This window comes from Abrus precatorius, unplaced genomic scaffold, assembly GCF_003935025.1.
Source record: "Abrus precatorius isolate BTA unplaced genomic scaffold, Abrus_2018 Scaffold8, whole genome shotgun sequence".
Lineage (NCBI taxonomy): Eukaryota > Viridiplantae > Streptophyta > Magnoliopsida > Fabales > Fabaceae > Abrus > Abrus precatorius.
Window position 1 is genome coordinate 31,572,105 of NW_020874428.1, and position 19,244 is coordinate 31,591,348.

Here is a 19,244-nt window from a genome sequence, read left to right on the forward strand (position 1 = left end):
GCATGAATGGGATGTTTGTATTAAAAATATAAAATCTAATGAAAAACTTACTATTTTCAAATGTTTAAATTTTTATTTTATAAGAAAAATGACATGTAATTGCTGGTGCATAACATAATGAAGTTCATATTAACCTCGTGAAGGAGAAAAGGAAATAATAATTGTTGGGGTTGGGTGATCAAAACACTTACGTAAGTTATGATAATAATACCATCGGATAAGCATAATGTCCTATCTGTCATCATTTTCGTCCACTTTACGTGTCGTGATGTGACTTTATCTTCAAGACGATGTTCTGGATAGAGACGTGACGTGCCTTTCTTAAAACCCTGACTATACCAATTCCAGAATATACAAATTTTATTCACTTTTTTTCTTATTCAAACACATGTTTTTAATATTTTAAAACAAATAACTATTTCAAATGTATTTTTCTTTTGCATGCAATATATTTTTTAATTTGATTTTACCTTTATATTTTCTTTTTGTAAATATAATACCTTTGGATGCAATTATAATACGAATTATTAATTAAATATCTATATTAGTTTATGAAGAGTGAAAATTCGTTAAATAAAACACAACTTCATTTCACACTTTTTCTGTTATTGGAGTTTTAGCTGTCCCATCTAATAAGGACGACCTTTATGCTTACTTCATTGTCTGCTTTACACTTCGTTTAGAAAGGATATACAAATTATGACACGTGAAAGCTGCAAAACCCACATGACCCTTCACTGAAAAGAAATAATAGGAAAATATGCAAATTGTTTTTTTTTTAATTAAATACCTTTAAAATACTTATTGGCAAAATTGTTGAAATATAGGAAGATCATACAAGTGACTAATGACGCTAGTTTTATAAGGGTTACGTTCTGGCTTCTCCAATTTATCAGTGCTACCAAATTTTTATAAGGGCCAGAGAAGCATCAAGCAGTTACCTTGAGAGTGAACGCAGACTTCACTGCTTTTTATAGGTGTGCCATGTATGGTTACCAAGACACTCTTTACGTTCACTCCTTTAGACAATTCTATAGAGAGTGTAACATATATGGGACCATAGATTTCATATTTGGAAATGCAGCTGTGGTTTTACAAGCATGTAGCATTGTGTCTAGGATGCCATTGCCTGGCCAATTCACTGTAATTACTGCACAATCCAGAGATTCCCCAGATGAAGACACTGGCATCTCAATCCAAAACTGCTCAATTCTAGCTACCACTGATTTGTATTCCAACTCTGCTAGTGTTAAGAGCTACCTCGGTAGGCCATGGAGGGCCTATTCTCGTACCGTTTACCTTGAGTCCTACATTGATGTCTTTATTGACCCAATGGGGTGGACAAAGTGGTCTGATGATGGTCAAGGTTTGGACACTTTGTATTATGGAGAGTATGCAAATTATGGGTCTGGTTCAGGGACAGATAACCGAGTGACATGGCTTGGGTACCATTTAATGGATTATAGTAGTGCCTACAACTTTTCAGTCTCAGAGTTCATCATTGGTGATGCTTGGCTTGGGTCTACTTCATTCCCTTATGATGATGGGATTTAATAAATTAAATTAAAGAGATCAATTATTTACTGCTTTAGCTTGTTCCACTTTGCCTTCACCAATGTAAAACCAAAAAGGTGAATGACTAATTTTAATATGATTAGGTTCGATAAGTGCCGTGAGAAGTTTGAGTTATATTTTTAATATTTCTCCTCTAATTAATTTTAACGTTTTATCCAATTCAAACACGTGATATATTTTTTAACTAAGCTGCAAATGTGGATTCTCTGCCAATGTGAAGGTACAAAAATATACTGCCTAATAAATGTGTTATTGTATTATAAGATGTCGAGTAATATACTGTTGGAGTGTGACGCATCTTCAATTAATTTCAAGGTGTCTCACATATGTGACACGACCTTTGGATACATTAATTAACCCAATTTTTATATCATGTGTCCATATTTGAGTTGGGACGCTTCTTGGACTAAATTTACATATTAAAAACACCGTGTTTTAGCACTATAACACTGAGTCACTTGACATCTCCGAGAAATGTGACACATTTCATTAAGCTTTACGTTTGTGTTTTCTTCATTTTCATGTGGAGACACTTTACATGCTTACGAGTGCACCTATGACGTGTTATTATTTTTCTTTTGCCATACATGCGACACGTGGTTAAAATCACCCCCATCTTAATCCAAAGGACTAGGCTCGGCCAAGCCCATCACGCTAAAAAAGGCAACATAATCCTACTCGTAGTTTTTAGGAGGAAGAGTGGACCAAAACAACGAACAAATAAAAAAAGTGTTACTTTTCAGATATAGCTTCTTTGCAACAGAAGTAGCATGGCATATATTGGGTTTGTTTTATTTGCACCAATGCTACTTTTGTGCACAGCCATCCTTAGAAGGAAAAGGTGGAGAAGGAGATTGAAAGACGGTCAAAAGGGTATATGGAAAGATGGGGGAAACAAGGTTGATATTACAAGAGAAGAACCTGTCACACGTTTTTTGGAACCATAGGCACCAAGTCACGAACATGCTAAAATAGAAAAACCTGTAATGTCTCTCGTCCACTCCCCATGCAAACAAACTACTTTAAAAGTTCCAAAGGATGAAAGACAGAAATTGGAAAGGAGTCGAAGGAGTGGTTAACCCCCTTTAGATCTCTTTCTACCTCTATTCAATTTGAACCTAAGGCAGAGACTCCTCTGCCTTAGAGAAACTCTCACAATGGCGTTTCAGGATTTCGACCTCATCTCAGAAAGGCGAAGCAACGAAAAGAGACAAAAGCTGAGGAAGAGGATCCTAATCGGTGTGGTTTCTTCCATTGTCCTTGTGGGTCTGATAGGTGCAGCATCATTCGTTGTTGTTAGAAATGACTCTGATGATAACACCAATGGTGACCAGAAGCATGCACCTGCCACTGCCAGCAGCAAACAACACGTGTCAACTTCAGAGAAGATGGTGAAGTTGGTGTGTAGCTCTGCAAATTACAAAGATAAATGTGAAGGACCCCTTAACAAGGCCATGCAGGATGACCCAAAACTCTCACACCCCAAAGACCTTCTCAAGGTCTATGTGAAATATGCTCAAGATGAGGTTGACAAGGCTTTTGATGAAACCGTCTCTATGAAGTTCCAATCTGAGGAAGAGAAAGCAGCATATGAAGATTGCAAGAAGCTGTTTAAGGATGCCAAGGATGACTTAGAAACATCTCTCAATGAACTTACAAAAATTGAGTTGAAATCAATGTCTCAAAGAACTCCTGATTTGAATAGCTGGCTCAGTGCTGCTATGACTTTCCAACAAAACTGCGTTGATGGTTTTCCTGAAGGAAAATTGAAAACTGATCTTCAAAATCTCTTTACAGATTCTAAGGAATTTCTCAGCAACTCCCTTGCCATTTTGTCTCAGGTAGCCTCCGTCCTCTCCACATTCCAGGCAATTGCGCGTGGCCGTTTGTTGCTATCTGAGAACTCCAATTCCCCACTTGCTTCTCTCGACAAAAAAGATGGCTTTCCTTCTTGGATTAGCCATGAGGACAGAAGATTTTTGAAGGCTTTGGATAACAAACCTACACCTAATGTTACTGTGGCAAAGGATGGAAGTGGAAACTTCAAAACCATCTCTGAAGCTTTGAATGCCATCCCTCAAACTTACGATGGACGGTATGCTCCTCTCATCTCACTCACTACCTTATCACATCGTTATATGTGTTTCATGTTATGTCAAGGTATACAATGTGTGTTGTCACAACGCAGGTATGTGATTTATGTTAAAGAAGGAGTGTACGATGAGACAGTGCTAGTAACAAAGCAAATGCAAAATGTAACCATGTATGGTGATGGATCCCAAAAGAGCATCATCACTGGCAGCAAAAACTTTAGGGACGGAGTCACGACTTACCAAACTGCAAGTTTTGGTATGTCAAAACTTAAACCATCAAATTAGTTGTTGAAATAATAATTAATTAACATTTTAGTCCTTGAAATCGGTGATTCACTATTGCCTGTTGGTCACTTCAATCCTTGATATTAAGGGTCTGTTTATTTAATTCACATCTGTTTCCTGGCTTTGACATGCATCCCTCAAATCTGAGGACTAAAATAATTGATTATGTAATGTTTCAGACCAGATTATTAAATGGTAGCGCCAATTTTCAAAGACTATAATTTTTTCTATAATATCAGGACTAAGCTTATAATTTCATGAAATAATTTGTGGTATTATAGATGACTAATATATTGTTTTGATTCCTATTGCAACGAACGGTGCAGCCGTAGATGGAGACGGATTCTTTGGCCTTGCGATGGGATTCAGAAACACCGCAGGGCCTGATGGGCATCAAGCAGTGGCTGCAAGAGTGCAAGGAGAACGTGCAGTATTTGCCAACTGCCGTTTTGAGGGCTACCAAGACACTCTATATGTCCAAGCACACAGACAGTTCTACCGTAGCTGCATAGTTTCAGGTACAATTGATTTCATCTTTGGTAATGCAGCTGTTGTGTTCCAGAACTGCATCATGATTGTTAGGAAGCCATTGGACAACCAGCAGAACTTGGTGACAGCTCAAGGTAGACTGGACAACAAACAAGAAACAGGAATTGTTCTACAAAAGTGTGTGATCAAACCTGATGACTCACTTGTTCCAGTTAAGGACAAGATCAAGAGCTACCTCGGCAGGCCTTGGAAGGAGTACTCAAAAACAATTGTTATGGAAACTGAAATAGGTGATTTTATTCACCCTGATGGGTGGAAAGAATGGATGGGAGACTTTGCTCTCAAGACATTGTACTATGGTGAGTACAATAACACAGGACCTGGTGCCAGCACTAGTGCAAGGGTCAAGTGGCCTGGTTGCAAAGTCATCGACAGGGAGGAAGCTACCAAATATACTCCAGGGATCTTCTTGCAAGGCACATGGATCCAAGCCACAGGTGTGCCCGCTGTGCAAGGCTTGTACGGTTAAAATAAATGGTTCGCTCCAAATGGCCTTTCCATTCATACCAGTTGAGGTCTTGCTTGAGGGTTGAGCTGATGACAGACACATGCTACATGGTGTTAGGCATAGTGGGAAATATCCTTGTGTTTGTGTTGATGGTGTTGCTCATTTTGATCAATTGTAATCTTCTTCTTCTTTTTTTCTTTCTTTTTTTACCATTTTTTTAAAGAAAAATTTAATCTTGGATGAACTACAGTGGATGGAAAATACTTGCATAGAATTGTATCAACAAATGCTGGAGTAAATAGAATTATTATCTAATTATCTGTTTTTGCAGATAAAAAGAAACTGAGTCTGAACTAAGAAGTGAAATCTGAGATGTCTATAAAATTTTATAATTTGATTTTATCTGTTGTATTTGAAAATGCAGGGGAAACAAATATCTAATTTTTTGAAACAACAAAAATTACCCAGAATTTTCTAATATGAACACCCTTAAAAAGGTGTGAAATGGACGTACAGAAGAAAGAGGCAAAAAGAAAACAAGTATAGAAAGAGGAAAAAAAGCGAGAGATATAATAAGCAATGTGATAAGAAAAAAAAACACGAGTGTGCAAAAAATTTACGTAAGAAAAGAGGACATGAAAAAACCAGAATTACGAATTTTTCTTAGCGCCTCTTCCTTGTCAGTGGTAATACAAACTACCAAGTCATGATTAGGATTCTCACTTGGGACAGTTTTTTTTTAATCAAATCTAAGCACAAGCCACCTTGATTTTAAATTTTTAATAAGCCGTCAACCCAGATGCATCGTGAGCCTAAATTGTGGTTTGTGTTATTCTTTCAAAATTTCAGCAACAAAATTAACAAGGCTGCACCAGAAATGGGTGAGGCCTGAATAATTGCACCATATTGGTATGGAATCTCGACCAATATTAAAGTTTTAGAAGGGATCAATTTTACGCAAGCTATTAATTAATACTACAATTCAGTGTAGCTTCTGGCTGTGGTTCCCCGTGGATAGCATAATTAATACTACAATTTTACTAGTCCTTTTCACCTTTGGTTGTGACCACACCCTGTGATCTTAGGAAAGAAAAACAACCCTTCTACAGAAATCATCTTTTAAAAATGACTTTGAGATTCTACTTTTATAATTATTTTACAAGAGCTACCTAAATTTAAAATCCTCCATCTTGAATGAAACTTTCAGTGGTTGCCATGAATTATTTTTCCAAGATGTTTTAGTACTGGATAACATCTAAATGAAACGAAAAAAGTATTATTTTAAAGATACTTGATGTCCTTTTTCACACTATCAAGATATAAACTTCTTCCTAAGATGTTAGACCTTTTTTATCCTATCATTAGTGTTTTCTACACTTGTTAAGAGGTGTCTTTCATTTTTATTTTTTTTCTTTATATTGTCCAAATAATAAATACACAGAGAAAGGCCATCCATATGTGAATTGGGCCAATCAAAGACAAGACTGGCCTCTTTCTTTCTCTATGTTTTGCCTCTTCCTATTATACCCCAAAAGCTGACAAAAGAGAACAAAAATTAGAAAAAAAATAAAATTCCCTCCTTTCTCTCTCTCTTGGTTAAGCTTGTGAAGTAAGCTTCGTGGGGGGAAAAATTGATTTGGCGCCCCTCCCACTCTTTTGAACACACAACCCCTCCTTCGTTCTTCCCTCTACCATCCATCACTTCTCAAAGATCGAATCTTTACGGGATGTCAACCAGCGTGGAGCATTCAAGAAACCAGAAAGCTGTCCAACAACATGACGATTCTGAAGAAATGCAAGATGGCCCTCTGCCTGTCGAGCAACTTCAGGTTCAAAGATCCCTTCTTTTTCATATTCTCACTCACCCCATTTAGTTTTTTTCCCTTTGTATACCTTTTTCGCATTTCAATTCTCACCCGTTTTTATTTTTTGGTAAAAAATCCCCCCTTTTTGTGTTTTCTGTTGATACCTAATGCTTAATCACAATCTCAGGCATCGGGTATAGCCTCCACAGATGTTAAAAAGCTTAAAGATGCTGGTATTTGCACGGTTGAATCCGTTGCTTACACTCCTAGGAAAGACCTTTTACAAATTAAAGGAATCAGTGAAGCTAAAGTTGATAAGATAATTGAAGCAGGTATTATTCACATTGGCTTTTGTTTCCCTTGGCTATTTCTTGTGATTGTTATGAAGTTCTTTTGATGTTTGCTTTCTTTTCTTGATTGACAGCCTCTAAGCTTGTGCCTATGGGTTTTACTAGTGCTAGTGAACTCCATGCCCAGCGTGATGCAATCATTCAGATAACTACAGGATCAAAAGAGCTTGACAAGATATTGGAAGGTCAGAATCAGAAACAAGAACACCTTGTTTAATGTTTGTGTGTGGAATTCACCGTTAAAGTGTCTTAAACTTGATAATGCTGTTTTTGCCAGGTGGAATTGAGTCAGGTTCTATCACTGAGTTATATGGTGAATTTCGATCTGGGAAGACTCAGTTGTGTCACACCCTCTGTGTCACTTGCCAAGTAAATGGTTTATTTACAGCAGTCAGAATACATTCATGCTGAATAATTTGTTGTAGTGTATTCAGTTTTAAACTCGTCATGTCATGTTTGGCATGGAATTTGAGTTTGTGAAGCTTTTGGTTCATACATACTGTGTTATACCTTTGCCTAATGTTTCAATTTATTGTTGATGTTCTAGTTGCCACTAGACCAAGGAGGTGCTGAGGGGAAAGCTATGTACATAGATGCAGAGGGCACATTTAGGCCTCAACGACTCTTACAGATAGCAGATAGGTATAATGATTCTTGATATTATGACTTTGCTTGCATGTGTCTTTGATATGTTGGTATGTCCATTCAATATTTATGTTTCTTTTTGCTACAGGTTTGGATTGGATGGGCCTGATGTATTGGAAAATGTTGCTTATGCTAGAGCGTACAACACTGATCATCAATCACGGCTTCTGCTGGAAGCAGCTTCAATGATGGTGGAAACAAGGTGTGACTTTTGATGGCTCTGTTTGCTCAGTTTTGTTTAGTATCTGCCAAAATCAACATAATACGCCTTTTAAATACGCATAATGATACACAAGTGCATTATGCTCATCTTGATTTATCATAGGCTAGCAGATGAAGTGGCTGTTTTATTCCTCTGTGTTTTTTTTTTTTCTTGGGCCCAGACCCAGAGTTGTTAGATTTCCTTAAATAGTGATATTTGATTCTGCAAGTGAGAAAGCTCTTTTTGTTTAGGTGGCAAAACATGCTCTTGAGGCTTACATTTTGATTGATATACACAGGTTTGCTGTAATGATAGTAGACAGTGCTACTGCCCTCTATAGAACAGATTTCTCTGGAAGGGGGGAACTTTCAGCCCGGCAAATGCATCTAGCAAAGTTTCTGAGGAGCCTTCAGAAATTAGCAGATGAGGTAAAACTCATTGTTGGGCTGGCAGTGCACCTAACCTTCTCTGTCAAACTAATCAAAATTCTGGCTTAGGATATTAAATTACAGAAAATAGTATATTTGACTTTCTTGGAGCTAATAATTTGTTCTGATTCTTTAATTGTAGTTTGGTGTGGCTGTTGTAATAACAAATCAAGTAGTTTCACAAGTAGACGGTTCTGCAGTCTTTGCTGGACCTCAAATCAAGCCTATTGGAGGCAACATTATGGCTCATGCTACAACAACAAGGTCAAATCTGAACTGCAGGATATGAAATGTTCCTTTTTTATTTCTTGTCAAAGCCTGTTTTGACCCTGGATGTTAACTAATTTCTTGATGACAGGCTAGCTCTCAGGAAAGGAAGAGGGGAAGAGCGAATATGTAAAGTGATAAGTTCTCCTTGTTTGGCTGAAGCTGAAGCAAGATTTCAGATTTGTGCTGAAGGAGTTGCAGATGTTAAAGACTGACCAATTTTAACATGTCTGATATTATAATGAAATTTATTTTTTTACCTTTGCTTGTATTCTTTTGTAAATGTCACTTCGTCTCTTTGCATTTTGTGACATTAATCGATATTAATCAATTTTATATGCTAATAATTGCATAGCTCAGTTACAATGAACTTCACTTTAAAGTTTTACACTGTTTGGATAGAACTGATATAAGAAGGAAAAAAATAGGAAATAATGGAATGAAGAGAAAGGAGGGAAAGTGAAAATAATTATGAAGGAAAAATGAACTGTTCGGATTGGATGAATCAAAACAGCAAGTAGTGTAAGGTGGGGAGGCTTCACCTGAATGGTTATTGGAGAAATCACACGATTTTCAGGTATCGTTCACACAATCTCAAAATGAACTGTTCGGATTGGATGAATCACACGATTAAGCTCAAAATCAGAAACAATCTCAAAATTGTTTTTGAATTACAATTAAAATGTTAAATAAGTTGAATTTATTTAAAATTTTAATGTAAAATTAAACTCGCTTGTTTATATGTAATTTAATTAAAGAGTCTGAAAAAAATATATACTCTTTAAAAGTTATTATTTTTTTAAAATAGTATTTTTTATGAACAATATTAACATTGATTTTCAAAGCAAATTACTAAAAGTGGTGGGATTTTATTAAACAATATAAATATTATTACATTAAAAATATTACGCAAGGTATTAATTAATACTACTATTCAGTGTAGCTTCTGGCTGTGGTGCCCCATGAATAGCATAAAAGCCTATGGCCGAACGAGTTCTAGCCCTCTTCACTTTTGGTTGTGACCACACCCTGTGATCTTAGGAAAGAAAAACAACCCTTCTACAAAAATCATCTTTAAAAAATGACTTTGAGATTCTTCTTTTATAATTATTTTACAAGAGCTACGTAAATTAAAAATCCTCCATGTTGAATGAAACTTTCAGTGGTTGCCATGAATAATTGGTATATGTTCTTTTGACACATAAGGCAAGTACTTGGGTCGAATGCTAATATTATTTTATACCATAGAGACAAAAATGCAAAGAGCTGTCACGAATTCATGATCTATACCATACATCACACACCCGTTTTGACAAACACAGAAAGAAAGCTAACCAAGGAATTCAAAGGCCACTGCCCAAAAAAAATGTTATTCTATTTACAATCAAACCTGGCATCTACATTGTTTATTTACTGTAATTTGCTGTAATTTGGCTTGGAATTTCATAACCATCACTCCAAAATAACAATGATATTAGAATCATGAAAAAAAGTTTTACTCCAGGTATCACCCTTTACCCATCCTGGTTATGAGCTGCTTCATGTGCTACCTCGTCAGACTTTTGTCTCAATTTACTGAGGCAAGGAAAGAACAAGAAAGATTATTTACTAAGAATATATAAATCATGTTGATGCTATTTCCAAGGTCCGACATTTTGATGAACCTTCATTAAATCTAATACCATTTCAAAACTCTCAAAATTATAGGGATTGGATGAAAAAGTAGGAGTCTAAAATCGTTTCTATTTTGTGATATGAAACACTGACCTATTAGTGGCCTCTTTATACGGATAAATGAAAATCTAGGTCAACCACAAGTGTACTAAAGCTAATACAAGCGAAACCAAATGGTGCACTTAACATAATAATGTTGAATAAACTTAAATGTCAGTTTTAATTGGTTTTAATTCAGCAGATTTTGTTAGAATAAAAGGTCAAGAGTTAGCAGTTATGTTTTGATAAATAGTTATAATGGGTTTTGATTGTAGTTTATGGCTATTAATAGAATTTAAGTTTTTTATTTTATAAATAGATCATTGTATTATTTGACAAAAAGAGTGAGAAATATACAAACAATCTTTTCTCCTCTATCGGTTTTCAATTCTACAATTTGGTATCAGAGCCTATGGCGAGTGTGACCAATAATGTGCCACTGCCTCGACTAACGAAGGTGAACTATAAGAATTGGAGCATTCAAATGAAAGCTCTTCTTGGGTCTCAAGATGGTTGGGAGGTGGTAGAAGAAGGTTTCAAAGCACCAGAAACTACCACGGGATATTCGGCAGCTCAACACAAGGCGTTGAAAGAGACGCGATCGAAAGATAAGGCAGCTTTGTACTTATTGTTTCGAGCTGTTGACGAGTCGGGCTTTGAGAAGATTGCGAATGCAACAACTTCAAAAGAAGCGTGGGACATTTTGGCGAATGTGTACAAAGGAGCTGACCGGGTTAAACAAGTACGCCTTCAAACTCTTCGTGGTGAGTTGGAAAGCATGAAGATGAAAGAGTCGGAAGGAGTCTCTGACTACATCACGCGTGTTCAAACCGTGGTGAACCAACTCAACCGAAATGGAGAAGTTTTAACTGATGCACGAGTTGTGGAGAAGATTTTGAGGTCGTTAACTGACAGTTTTGAGAATGTTGTATGTGCTATAGAAGAGTCAAAAGACCTAACAATGCTAACGATCGACGAGCTCGCTGGTTCACTCGAGGCACACGAACAACGTAAGAAGAAGGAGGAGGAGGAGATACTTGAACAAGCACTTCAAACCAAGGCGTCAATCAAAGACAAGAAGGCACTCTATTCTCAAAACATTCGAGGTAGAGGACGTGGCCGTGGAAGTCGAGGAAATGGTCGCGGTGGTAAAGGTCGCGGTCAAGAAGAATATTATGAGGAGAAAGAACATTCAAACCAGCAAAATTGGCGTGGAAGAGGACGTGGTCGTTGGAGAGGCGGTCGATCCAATTATTCCAACATCGAGTGCTACAAGTGTGGCAAATATGGTCACTATGAGAAGGATTGCAACTCTGATAAGTGTTATAATTGTGGAAAGGTGGGGCATTTTGCGAAAGAATGTCGGGTCGAGAAAAAGGTGGAAGAGACAACCAATTTAGTCACAGAAGATGTGGAAGCAAAAGGTTTTCTCTTGATGGCACACAACGAAGTTAACACCAATAACAACACGGTGTGGTACCTTGACACGGGCGCAAGCAATCATATGTGCGGGCACAAGCACCTATTCAAAGAGATACAAAAGGTTGAAACTGGACATGTGTCATTTGGAGATGCGTCGAAGGTTGAAGTCAAAGGCCAAGGTACGGTTTGTTATTTACAAAAGGATGGCTTGGTTGGGTTAATCCAAGATGTATATTACGTACCAGATCTCAAGAGCAACATTTTGAGTATGGGGCAACTCATGGAGAAAGGTTATTCCGTATTTATGAAAGACCGGATATTACACTTGAAAGATAAACACGGGCATTTGGTTGCTCGAGTTGAAATGGGGAGAAATCGCATGTTTAAGCTGAATTTGACAAGCGTTCGAGAAAAATGTCTGCGAGTCAACGTAGAAGACAAGGCTTTACTGTGGCATCTCCATTTTGGTCACCTACATCATGGTGGTCTAAACAAGTTGGCAAAGAAGAGCATGGTGCACGGGCTACCGGACATGGACTATGAGAACAAATTTTATGAAGAATGTGTGCTCAGCAAGCATGCGAGAACTTTATTTCAAAAGAAGGCAGAATATCGTGCTAAGGAACCTCTCGAATTGATTCATACCGACATATGTGGACCAATCACTCCTGAATCTTTTAGCGGTAAGAGATATTTTATTTCTTTTATTGATGATTTCTCACGAAAAACTTGGGTTTATTTTCTGAAAGAAAAATCCGAGGCATTCGAGGTGTTCAAAAAGTTTAAAGTGGTGGTGGAAAAAGCAATCGGTAGACACATCAAATCGGTACGATCTGATAGAGGTGGCGAGTATACTTCAACAGCTTTCATGGAGTATTGTGAGGTGCAAGGCATAAGGCGATTTCTAACCGCACCATACTCTCCCCAACAAAACGGTGTGGCCGAGAGGAAGAACCGGACTGTTCTTGATATGGTTCGATCAATGCTTAAGAGCAAGAAGATGCCGAAGGAATTTTGGGCAGAAGCCGTGCAATGCGCTATCTATGTGCAAAATCGGTGTCCACATGCGAAGCTTGATGATCAAACACTACAAGAGGCATGGAGTGGACAAAAACCAACGGTTTCTCATCTCAAAGTATTTGGTAGTGTGGCCTATGCACACGTGCCGAATCAGCGAAGAACGAAGCTCGAAGACAAAAGCAAAAGGTATGTTTTTATTAGGTATGACAACAAAACAAAAGGATACAAGTTACTAGACCCAATAAGCAAGCAGGTTGTGGTGAGTCGTGATGTACAAGTTAATGAAGCAAATGAGTGGGATTGGAGTAACTCAATGGAGGTTATCAATGAAGATGGAGAATCATCAACCGCTATACCAACAATCACACCGACAAATCCTGAAACTACCAGTGATGAAGATGAACCGCAACAACCCAGAATGTGAAGTTTGCAAGATTTGTATGATTCGACAAATGAGGTACACATTGTATGTCTTTCGGCAGATTCCGAGAATATAAGCTTTGAAGAGGCGGTGTGAGACAAGAAATGGCAAACTGCCATGGACGAAGAGATTAGAGCAATTGGCCGCAACAACACATGGGAGTTAACGGAGTTACCGAAAGGATGTCAGCCCATTGGTGTGAAGTGGGTGTTCAAGAGAAAAATGAATGCTCAAGGCGAGATAGAACGATACAAGGCGCGACTTGTTGCAAAGGGATACAAGCAAAAGGAGGGAATTGACTATGATGAGGTATTTGCTCCTGTTACAAGAATGGAGACAATCCGATTACTCATTTCACAAGCGGCTCAATTCAATTGGCCGATATTCCAAATGGATGTCAAGTCGGCATTCTTGAATGGAGTGCTTGAAGAAGAAATCTACATAGAACAACCACTCGGGTACATGAAAAGAGGAGAAGAGAAGAAGGTGCTGAAATTAAAGAAGGCACTTTACGGGTTGAAGCAAGCACCACGGGCATGGAATTCTCGCATTGATACATACTTCAAAGAGAACGAGTTTGAACAATGTCCCTATGAACATGCCCTTTACGTGAAGAAGATTGGAGGTAATATGTTATTTGTTGCTCTTTATGTTGATGACCTCATTTTTATAGGGAACAATGGTAAAATGATACAAGAGTTTAAGAGCACAATGGCACGGGAATTCGAGATGACAGATTTGGGCTTGATAAAGTTTTTCCTTGGTCTGGAGGTAAGACAAGAAGAGACAGAGATTTTTGTGTCACAGGAAGCATATGCAAAGGAGATTTTGAAAAAATACAAGATGACACATTGCAATCCTGTATCAACTCCAATGGAACCGGGTGCAAAACTCTCTAAATTCGATGGAGGAGATAGAGTTGATGCGAGCAAATATCGAAGTTTGGTGGGAAGTCTTCGCTATCTCACATGCACCAGACCAGACCTTTTGTTAAGTGTTGGCATTGTAAGTCGGTTCATGGAGGAGCCAGTTTATTCACATTGGAAGGCGTTGAAGCGGATTCTAAGGTATATCCAAGGAACGATATCACTAGGGTTATTCTATTCGAAAGCGGAAGATTACAAGTTAATTGGGTACTCTGATAGTGATTGGTGCGGAGACTTAGACGATCGAAAAAGTACATCAGGGTATGTGTTCTTTATGAGTAACACAGCTTTTACTTGGCTTTCAAAGAAGCAACCAATCGTGACGCTCTCAACATGTGAAGCTGAATATGTGGCAGCATCTGGGTATGTATGTCATGCAATATGGCTTAGAAATCTGTTGGACAAATTGGAGCAACAACAAATTGATGCGACTGTGATACGAGTTGACAATAAATCAGCAATTGAGTTGGCAAAGAATCTAGTGAATCATGAGAGAAGCAAACACATTGACATTCGCTTTCATTTTATTCGAGATCATGTGAAGGAAGAAAATGTGGAATTAGTGCACGTGGCAAGTCGAGATCAAGTCGCAGATATTTTCACGAAACCGCTACCAACGGTACTTTTTGATAATTGCAAGAAATTGATTGGCATGAAGGATGGCAGAAGCATTCAAGTTTACGAGGGAGTTTTGTTGAATAAACTTAAATGTCGGTTTTAATTGGTTTTAATTCAGCAGTTTTTGTTAGAATAAAAGGTCAAGAGTTAGCAGTTATATTTTTGATAAATGGTTATAATGGATTTTGATTGTAGTTTATGGCTATTAATAGAATTTAAGTTTTTTATTTTATAAATAGATCATTGTATTATTTGACAAAAAGAGTGAGAAATATACAAACAATCTTTTCTCCCCTATCAGTTTTCAATTCTACAAATAAGACTCCTACTTCAATAACGAATCTAATATTCTAATTAAAAATTATCACTTTATGTAGGTCGGATAGTCTAGATGGATCTACAAATGTATGAGGAAGGGATCAAGATCTCCTCATGTTCAAAATTAAACATGAGGGTCATGTTGGTGTATTTTTGTACGCTCGCTTAAGCAAGCAAAATTTCGCTTAAGCAAAATTATAAAAATACACCAACATGACCCTCATGTTCGATTTTGAACATGAGGGGATCTTTTTCCATGAGAAAGAAGCTTAAATATCTCTTGCACACCAGAACAAACTACAAGAAAGTAAGAATTCAAAGTCAGTGTAAGCATCACTCTCAACATTAATTAGGCAAAGTAAATGGGATATCAGAAATAATTATATCTATATATATATATATATATATATGAGTGCAATATCATAGGTATTTTTGGTATTGAAACTGAAGTTTCAAATCACCCTGGTAACTAACGCCAACCTTCAATGTCAATCTTTACTATGCTTGTTACTCAAGTGAAAGAGATTTCATATATTCTTGCTTCTCCAGTTTACCAGTGCTACCAAATTTTTATTTTAAAATTTCACATATCTATCTCCATACAAGAAAGGTAGAATAGTTGCTGTACACATATCAATTTATATTTATATAATTTTAATAACTTACAATTCTCAGCTTTATTTAATGACTATTATGAAAATAAGTGTTTAGAACTAAATATTTCATGAGCTTCTCAATCTAATCACATGACAATATTTAGTAGCAAAATCGGTTAAGTAACTTTCTCAAGATCGTCGGTGCTAGCGACCAAAGTGGGCAGAGTCATGACAAAAATGATTTGGTGATATTTCTTTTTCGTGTTGTGAAAAACATGCAACATATAAGTGCATGCAATCTTCGATACTGTGGTCATAATCATTGAAAATGGTTAAAAAACAATTTAGAAGGTGTTTGAAATATCATGATGCTTTGACATTCAGTTCCTTGGTTCAGATAATCAACTTTTTCCCACTACTTTTTGATATTTTTCGAAACCGACAATTGTGTTCTGGTGATATTGCTCCTTTGTAGCATAACACATCAATTGATCCCAAAACGACTTATGATGTATAATAATATATTTAGGTTCATCTAGTTTGTTAATACATGATACTAGGTTGTAAATTTGTTAATACAAATTTTTATGCTAACAATACATTAATTTATTATTAATATTTTTCTGAAAAATCGGGTACGAAACATTTGCTATATCTAAAACCAAAGCCCGCGAATGAACATTTAAACGGGAACAACAATTTTAGCCATTAAATGTGAAAAAATTAATTCGATAAGATGTCATTTGTTTACATAAATGCCAACACACCTCTCTCCATCTATCTGCTTTCTAGCCATTCTTTTAAAATATGCTTCGCACAATTCAAAATTTCAAAAAACATTTAAGATGAAAATAATTCACTGGACATAATCAAGACAGATTTTATTGATATTCTTAATTTTTATTTATTTATGCTATATGGTATTGCCTAAATGACCTTTATTAATTTTTTATTTAATATTTTACTAATTCATTATTCAATATATATATATATAATACTTTAAAAATCTAATAAAATATATTTAATCTCTCTCGACACGTGCTCTTAAACAAATCGGAAAAAGTAATTTTAATTAATACACATAAAAACTTAAATATATTTATAATATTATATCTAATTTTTCCTAATGAAATTGTTAATAAATGCAATCCTTTATTAGTGTAGCATTTGCTTTCGGTTGTGAACACTCACCCAAACTTCACTTTACGGGTCACAGCTGTCTTTCAGTTGTGCATAAATATGTCAACCCTCTCGACACCCCTTTTTTTTATGTCCAAATCAATCAGTCAGGGACGGCAAAAAATAGATACTAACAAATATAATTAAATTATTTAAATTATTAATTTATTTTCTATCCATATTATTTTAAAAAAAATATTTACTTATATTTTATCTTGTTATTAAAAATTATATTCAACACCATTGTCTAACTATTTTATTTTTATTATTATTGATGTCCAAGTTATTAAAAACTCCTTGTTCTATACAACCAATTTTTTTGTTCGCATGCCGCATGCACGTATCCTTGGCAATTTATTGGTTAATTTAATTTGATATAATAATATTTATAGAACACAGACAAATAATAAATTATATAAAACATTGATATTAACTCTTATGATTAATTTTAAGATATACTTTGATAAGTTTTATTGAGAGTACAGTATTTTATTATAAACATCTGTATTTAATAAAAAGTATTATTTTCAGATATTTAATATTAACTTTAAGACGGATATTTAAAAGTTGATGAAATTTTCAGTAAAAAATTCTCCAGTTTCACTATCTAGTATCCACACACTAAACTACTGGCAGTAATCTAATAATTAGAATTACTGAATATCCAAATCTGTGTTCAAGAACAGATATATACGAACATGAAATTGTAATTTTAATAACCAAAAAAAAAAATCTGATGTAAATTTTGGAATTATATATATATATATATATATATGTCTCTAATTTTTATAAATATTATAAGAATCTTTAATTTTTTTGAAAAAAAATTCAATCAAGTCATTTTTAGTGAAAAAATATAATAAAAAATAGATGAATGTCTGTATAAAATTAAAGAATATTAATTATTTTTAAAATATTTTTTTATATCATTTTATATATCTCAAAAGAGAAGACATTGCAATATTAATAATTTTTTTATATAAAATTAATTTAAACAAATTGTTATAGTTTAAATAAAAAAAAATTGAACGTCTAGTTCATATATTAAGTGAACCGAATTCAGATCTATTACTAACAGTGTCTTTACAGTCTAAATAAAAAAATTACAAAATAATGAATATTTAATATATAAAATGATAATAAAAAAGAAATAAAAATAGTGTACACACAAAATAAAATTGAAATCGAAAAGGCAAGCGAAGGTTTTGATTTGGAGAGATTCTTGAGAGAACAGAGCAACGACATCGAATACCGCGTTTTTATCTTCCTTTTATCTTTTTCCTTTGGCATTATTTATTTATAAGCATTGTCGAATATTAATATGTGAAGAACTTGTTAAAGCAAAACGGCAGCAGAGCAAGCTGTAAACGCGTTTAGTTTTTGTAGCATTTCAACTTGTTCTAAAGCATGTCGCTTTTGCCTTTGTTGCTTTTGAGAATGACACGTTTGGAACCTTTTCCCTTTCATTTCAATCGCTTATTGTGCATTCAGAATCAAATGTCCATTCAGATTTCTCCTCTCATATGTATACTTACTCATTCATCGCTTTATGCATTTGAGATAGTAATTTAGAAAAACTCATGTATATAACATCGTCACTTTCACAGTCATATTCTACGGTGACTGTGCTTAACTGTTTACAGTCATCCCAAAGTCACTGTTTCAATTTCAAAGGGTATATCTATGCACTATCACAATGTGATAGATGAGATAATTAAAATTTTTTAATTACATTATTTATTTATTTTAAAATATATAAAATTTAAATTATTAAATTAACTGCAAATAAATAAAAATATGAATGAAACACAAAATAAATAAATAAAAATTCAAATCTCCACTCTTTTTGTTAAAATTTATATTTCTTAAATTTTAATCTATTAAAAATTTTTACTAAAATTTCTAAATTTTAAATTCTTTGAAATTCCTTGTGAACATCCTCGCTAGAATATTCATGCCCACTGCCCACGCTTACATTTTAGGTAAATAAAAATAAAAATAAAAATCCAATCCTGCACCTGCATGGATAATAATTATGATGTCTACATATTCATGTTCAATGAATATCTATATATTTATATCTAGACCCTTCACATGTAGTGAAAAAATAGATCTGATTTCTCATTAAAAGCTTGTGACTTGATTCACACAAAGTCTAAATTAAATTAGGCCTATGTACAAATAAATTAGGTCAAAATTAAAAAAAGTAATTAAGAAAGTCAAACTTTAGGTAATTTAAATAACTTTTTAAGCCAATAGATACATTCATTTAAATAAATATAAACAATATAGTAATAACTTATTATAAGTGTGTGTAAGAAGAAGAGTAGATATTATATTATTTATACAGTAAGATGGAGCATGGAAGAACTTGAATAAATATA

General features: G+C 35.1%; 3 protein-coding genes across 3 annotated transcripts; all 3 read left to right on the forward strand.

The window, feature by feature from the left end:
* The first annotated feature begins 6 nt into the window (after positions 1 to 6).
* On the forward strand, positions 7 to 1,554 carry LOC113874714 (probable pectinesterase/pectinesterase inhibitor 12). Its single transcript, XM_027512928.1, has 2 exons — positions 7 to 13; positions 917 to 1,554. The coding sequence occupies exons 1-2, from the start codon at positions 7 to 9 to the stop codon at positions 1,552 to 1,554; spliced, it is 645 nt and encodes a 214-aa protein (XP_027368729.1).
* A 1,178-nt stretch (positions 1,555 to 2,732) lies between these two features.
* Positions 2,733 to 4,971, forward strand: LOC113874715 (putative pectinesterase/pectinesterase inhibitor 45). The gene is made up of 3 exons (XM_027512929.1): positions 2,733 to 3,670; positions 3,764 to 3,924; positions 4,280 to 4,971. The coding sequence occupies exons 1-3, from the start codon at positions 2,733 to 2,735 to the stop codon at positions 4,969 to 4,971; spliced, it is 1,791 nt and encodes a 596-aa protein (XP_027368730.1).
* A 1,706-nt stretch (positions 4,972 to 6,677) lies between these two features.
* Positions 6,678 to 8,862, forward strand: LOC113874716 (DNA repair protein RAD51 homolog). The gene is made up of 9 exons (XM_027512931.1): positions 6,678 to 6,779; positions 6,943 to 7,087; positions 7,180 to 7,290; positions 7,383 to 7,474; positions 7,653 to 7,747; positions 7,839 to 7,952; positions 8,251 to 8,380; positions 8,523 to 8,644; positions 8,739 to 8,862. Exons 1-9 carry the CDS (start codon positions 6,678 to 6,680, stop codon positions 8,860 to 8,862), a joined length of 1,035 nt encoding a protein of 344 aa, XP_027368732.1.
* Positions 8,863 to 19,244: the final 10,382 nt, after the last annotated feature.

What these genes read in the sequence shown, in the direction of transcription:
- LOC113874715 (XM_027512929.1), top strand. Translation starts at nt 2,733, where the DNA reads ATGGCGTTTCAGGATTTCGACCTCATCTCAGAAAGGCGAAGCAACGAA. An exon ending in CCTCAAACTTACGATGGACG is followed by an intron (nt 3,671 to 3,763) that starts GTATGCTCCTCT and finishes GTCACAACGCAG; the next exon opens with GTATGTGATTTATGTTAAAG. An exon ending in TTACCAAACTGCAAGTTTTG is followed by an intron (nt 3,925 to 4,279) that starts GTATGTCAAAAC and finishes CGAACGGTGCAG; the next exon opens with CCGTAGATGGAGACGGATTC.
- LOC113874716 (XM_027512931.1), top strand. Translation starts at nt 6,678, where the DNA reads ATGTCAACCAGCGTGGAGCATTCAAGAAACCAGAAAGCTGTCCAACAA. An exon ending in CTCTTACAGATAGCAGATAG is followed by an intron (nt 7,748 to 7,838) that starts GTATAATGATTC and finishes TTTTTGCTACAG; the next exon opens with GTTTGGATTGGATGGGCCTG. An exon ending in TTCAGAAATTAGCAGATGAG is followed by an intron (nt 8,381 to 8,522) that starts GTAAAACTCATT and finishes CTTTAATTGTAG; the next exon opens with TTTGGTGTGGCTGTTGTAAT.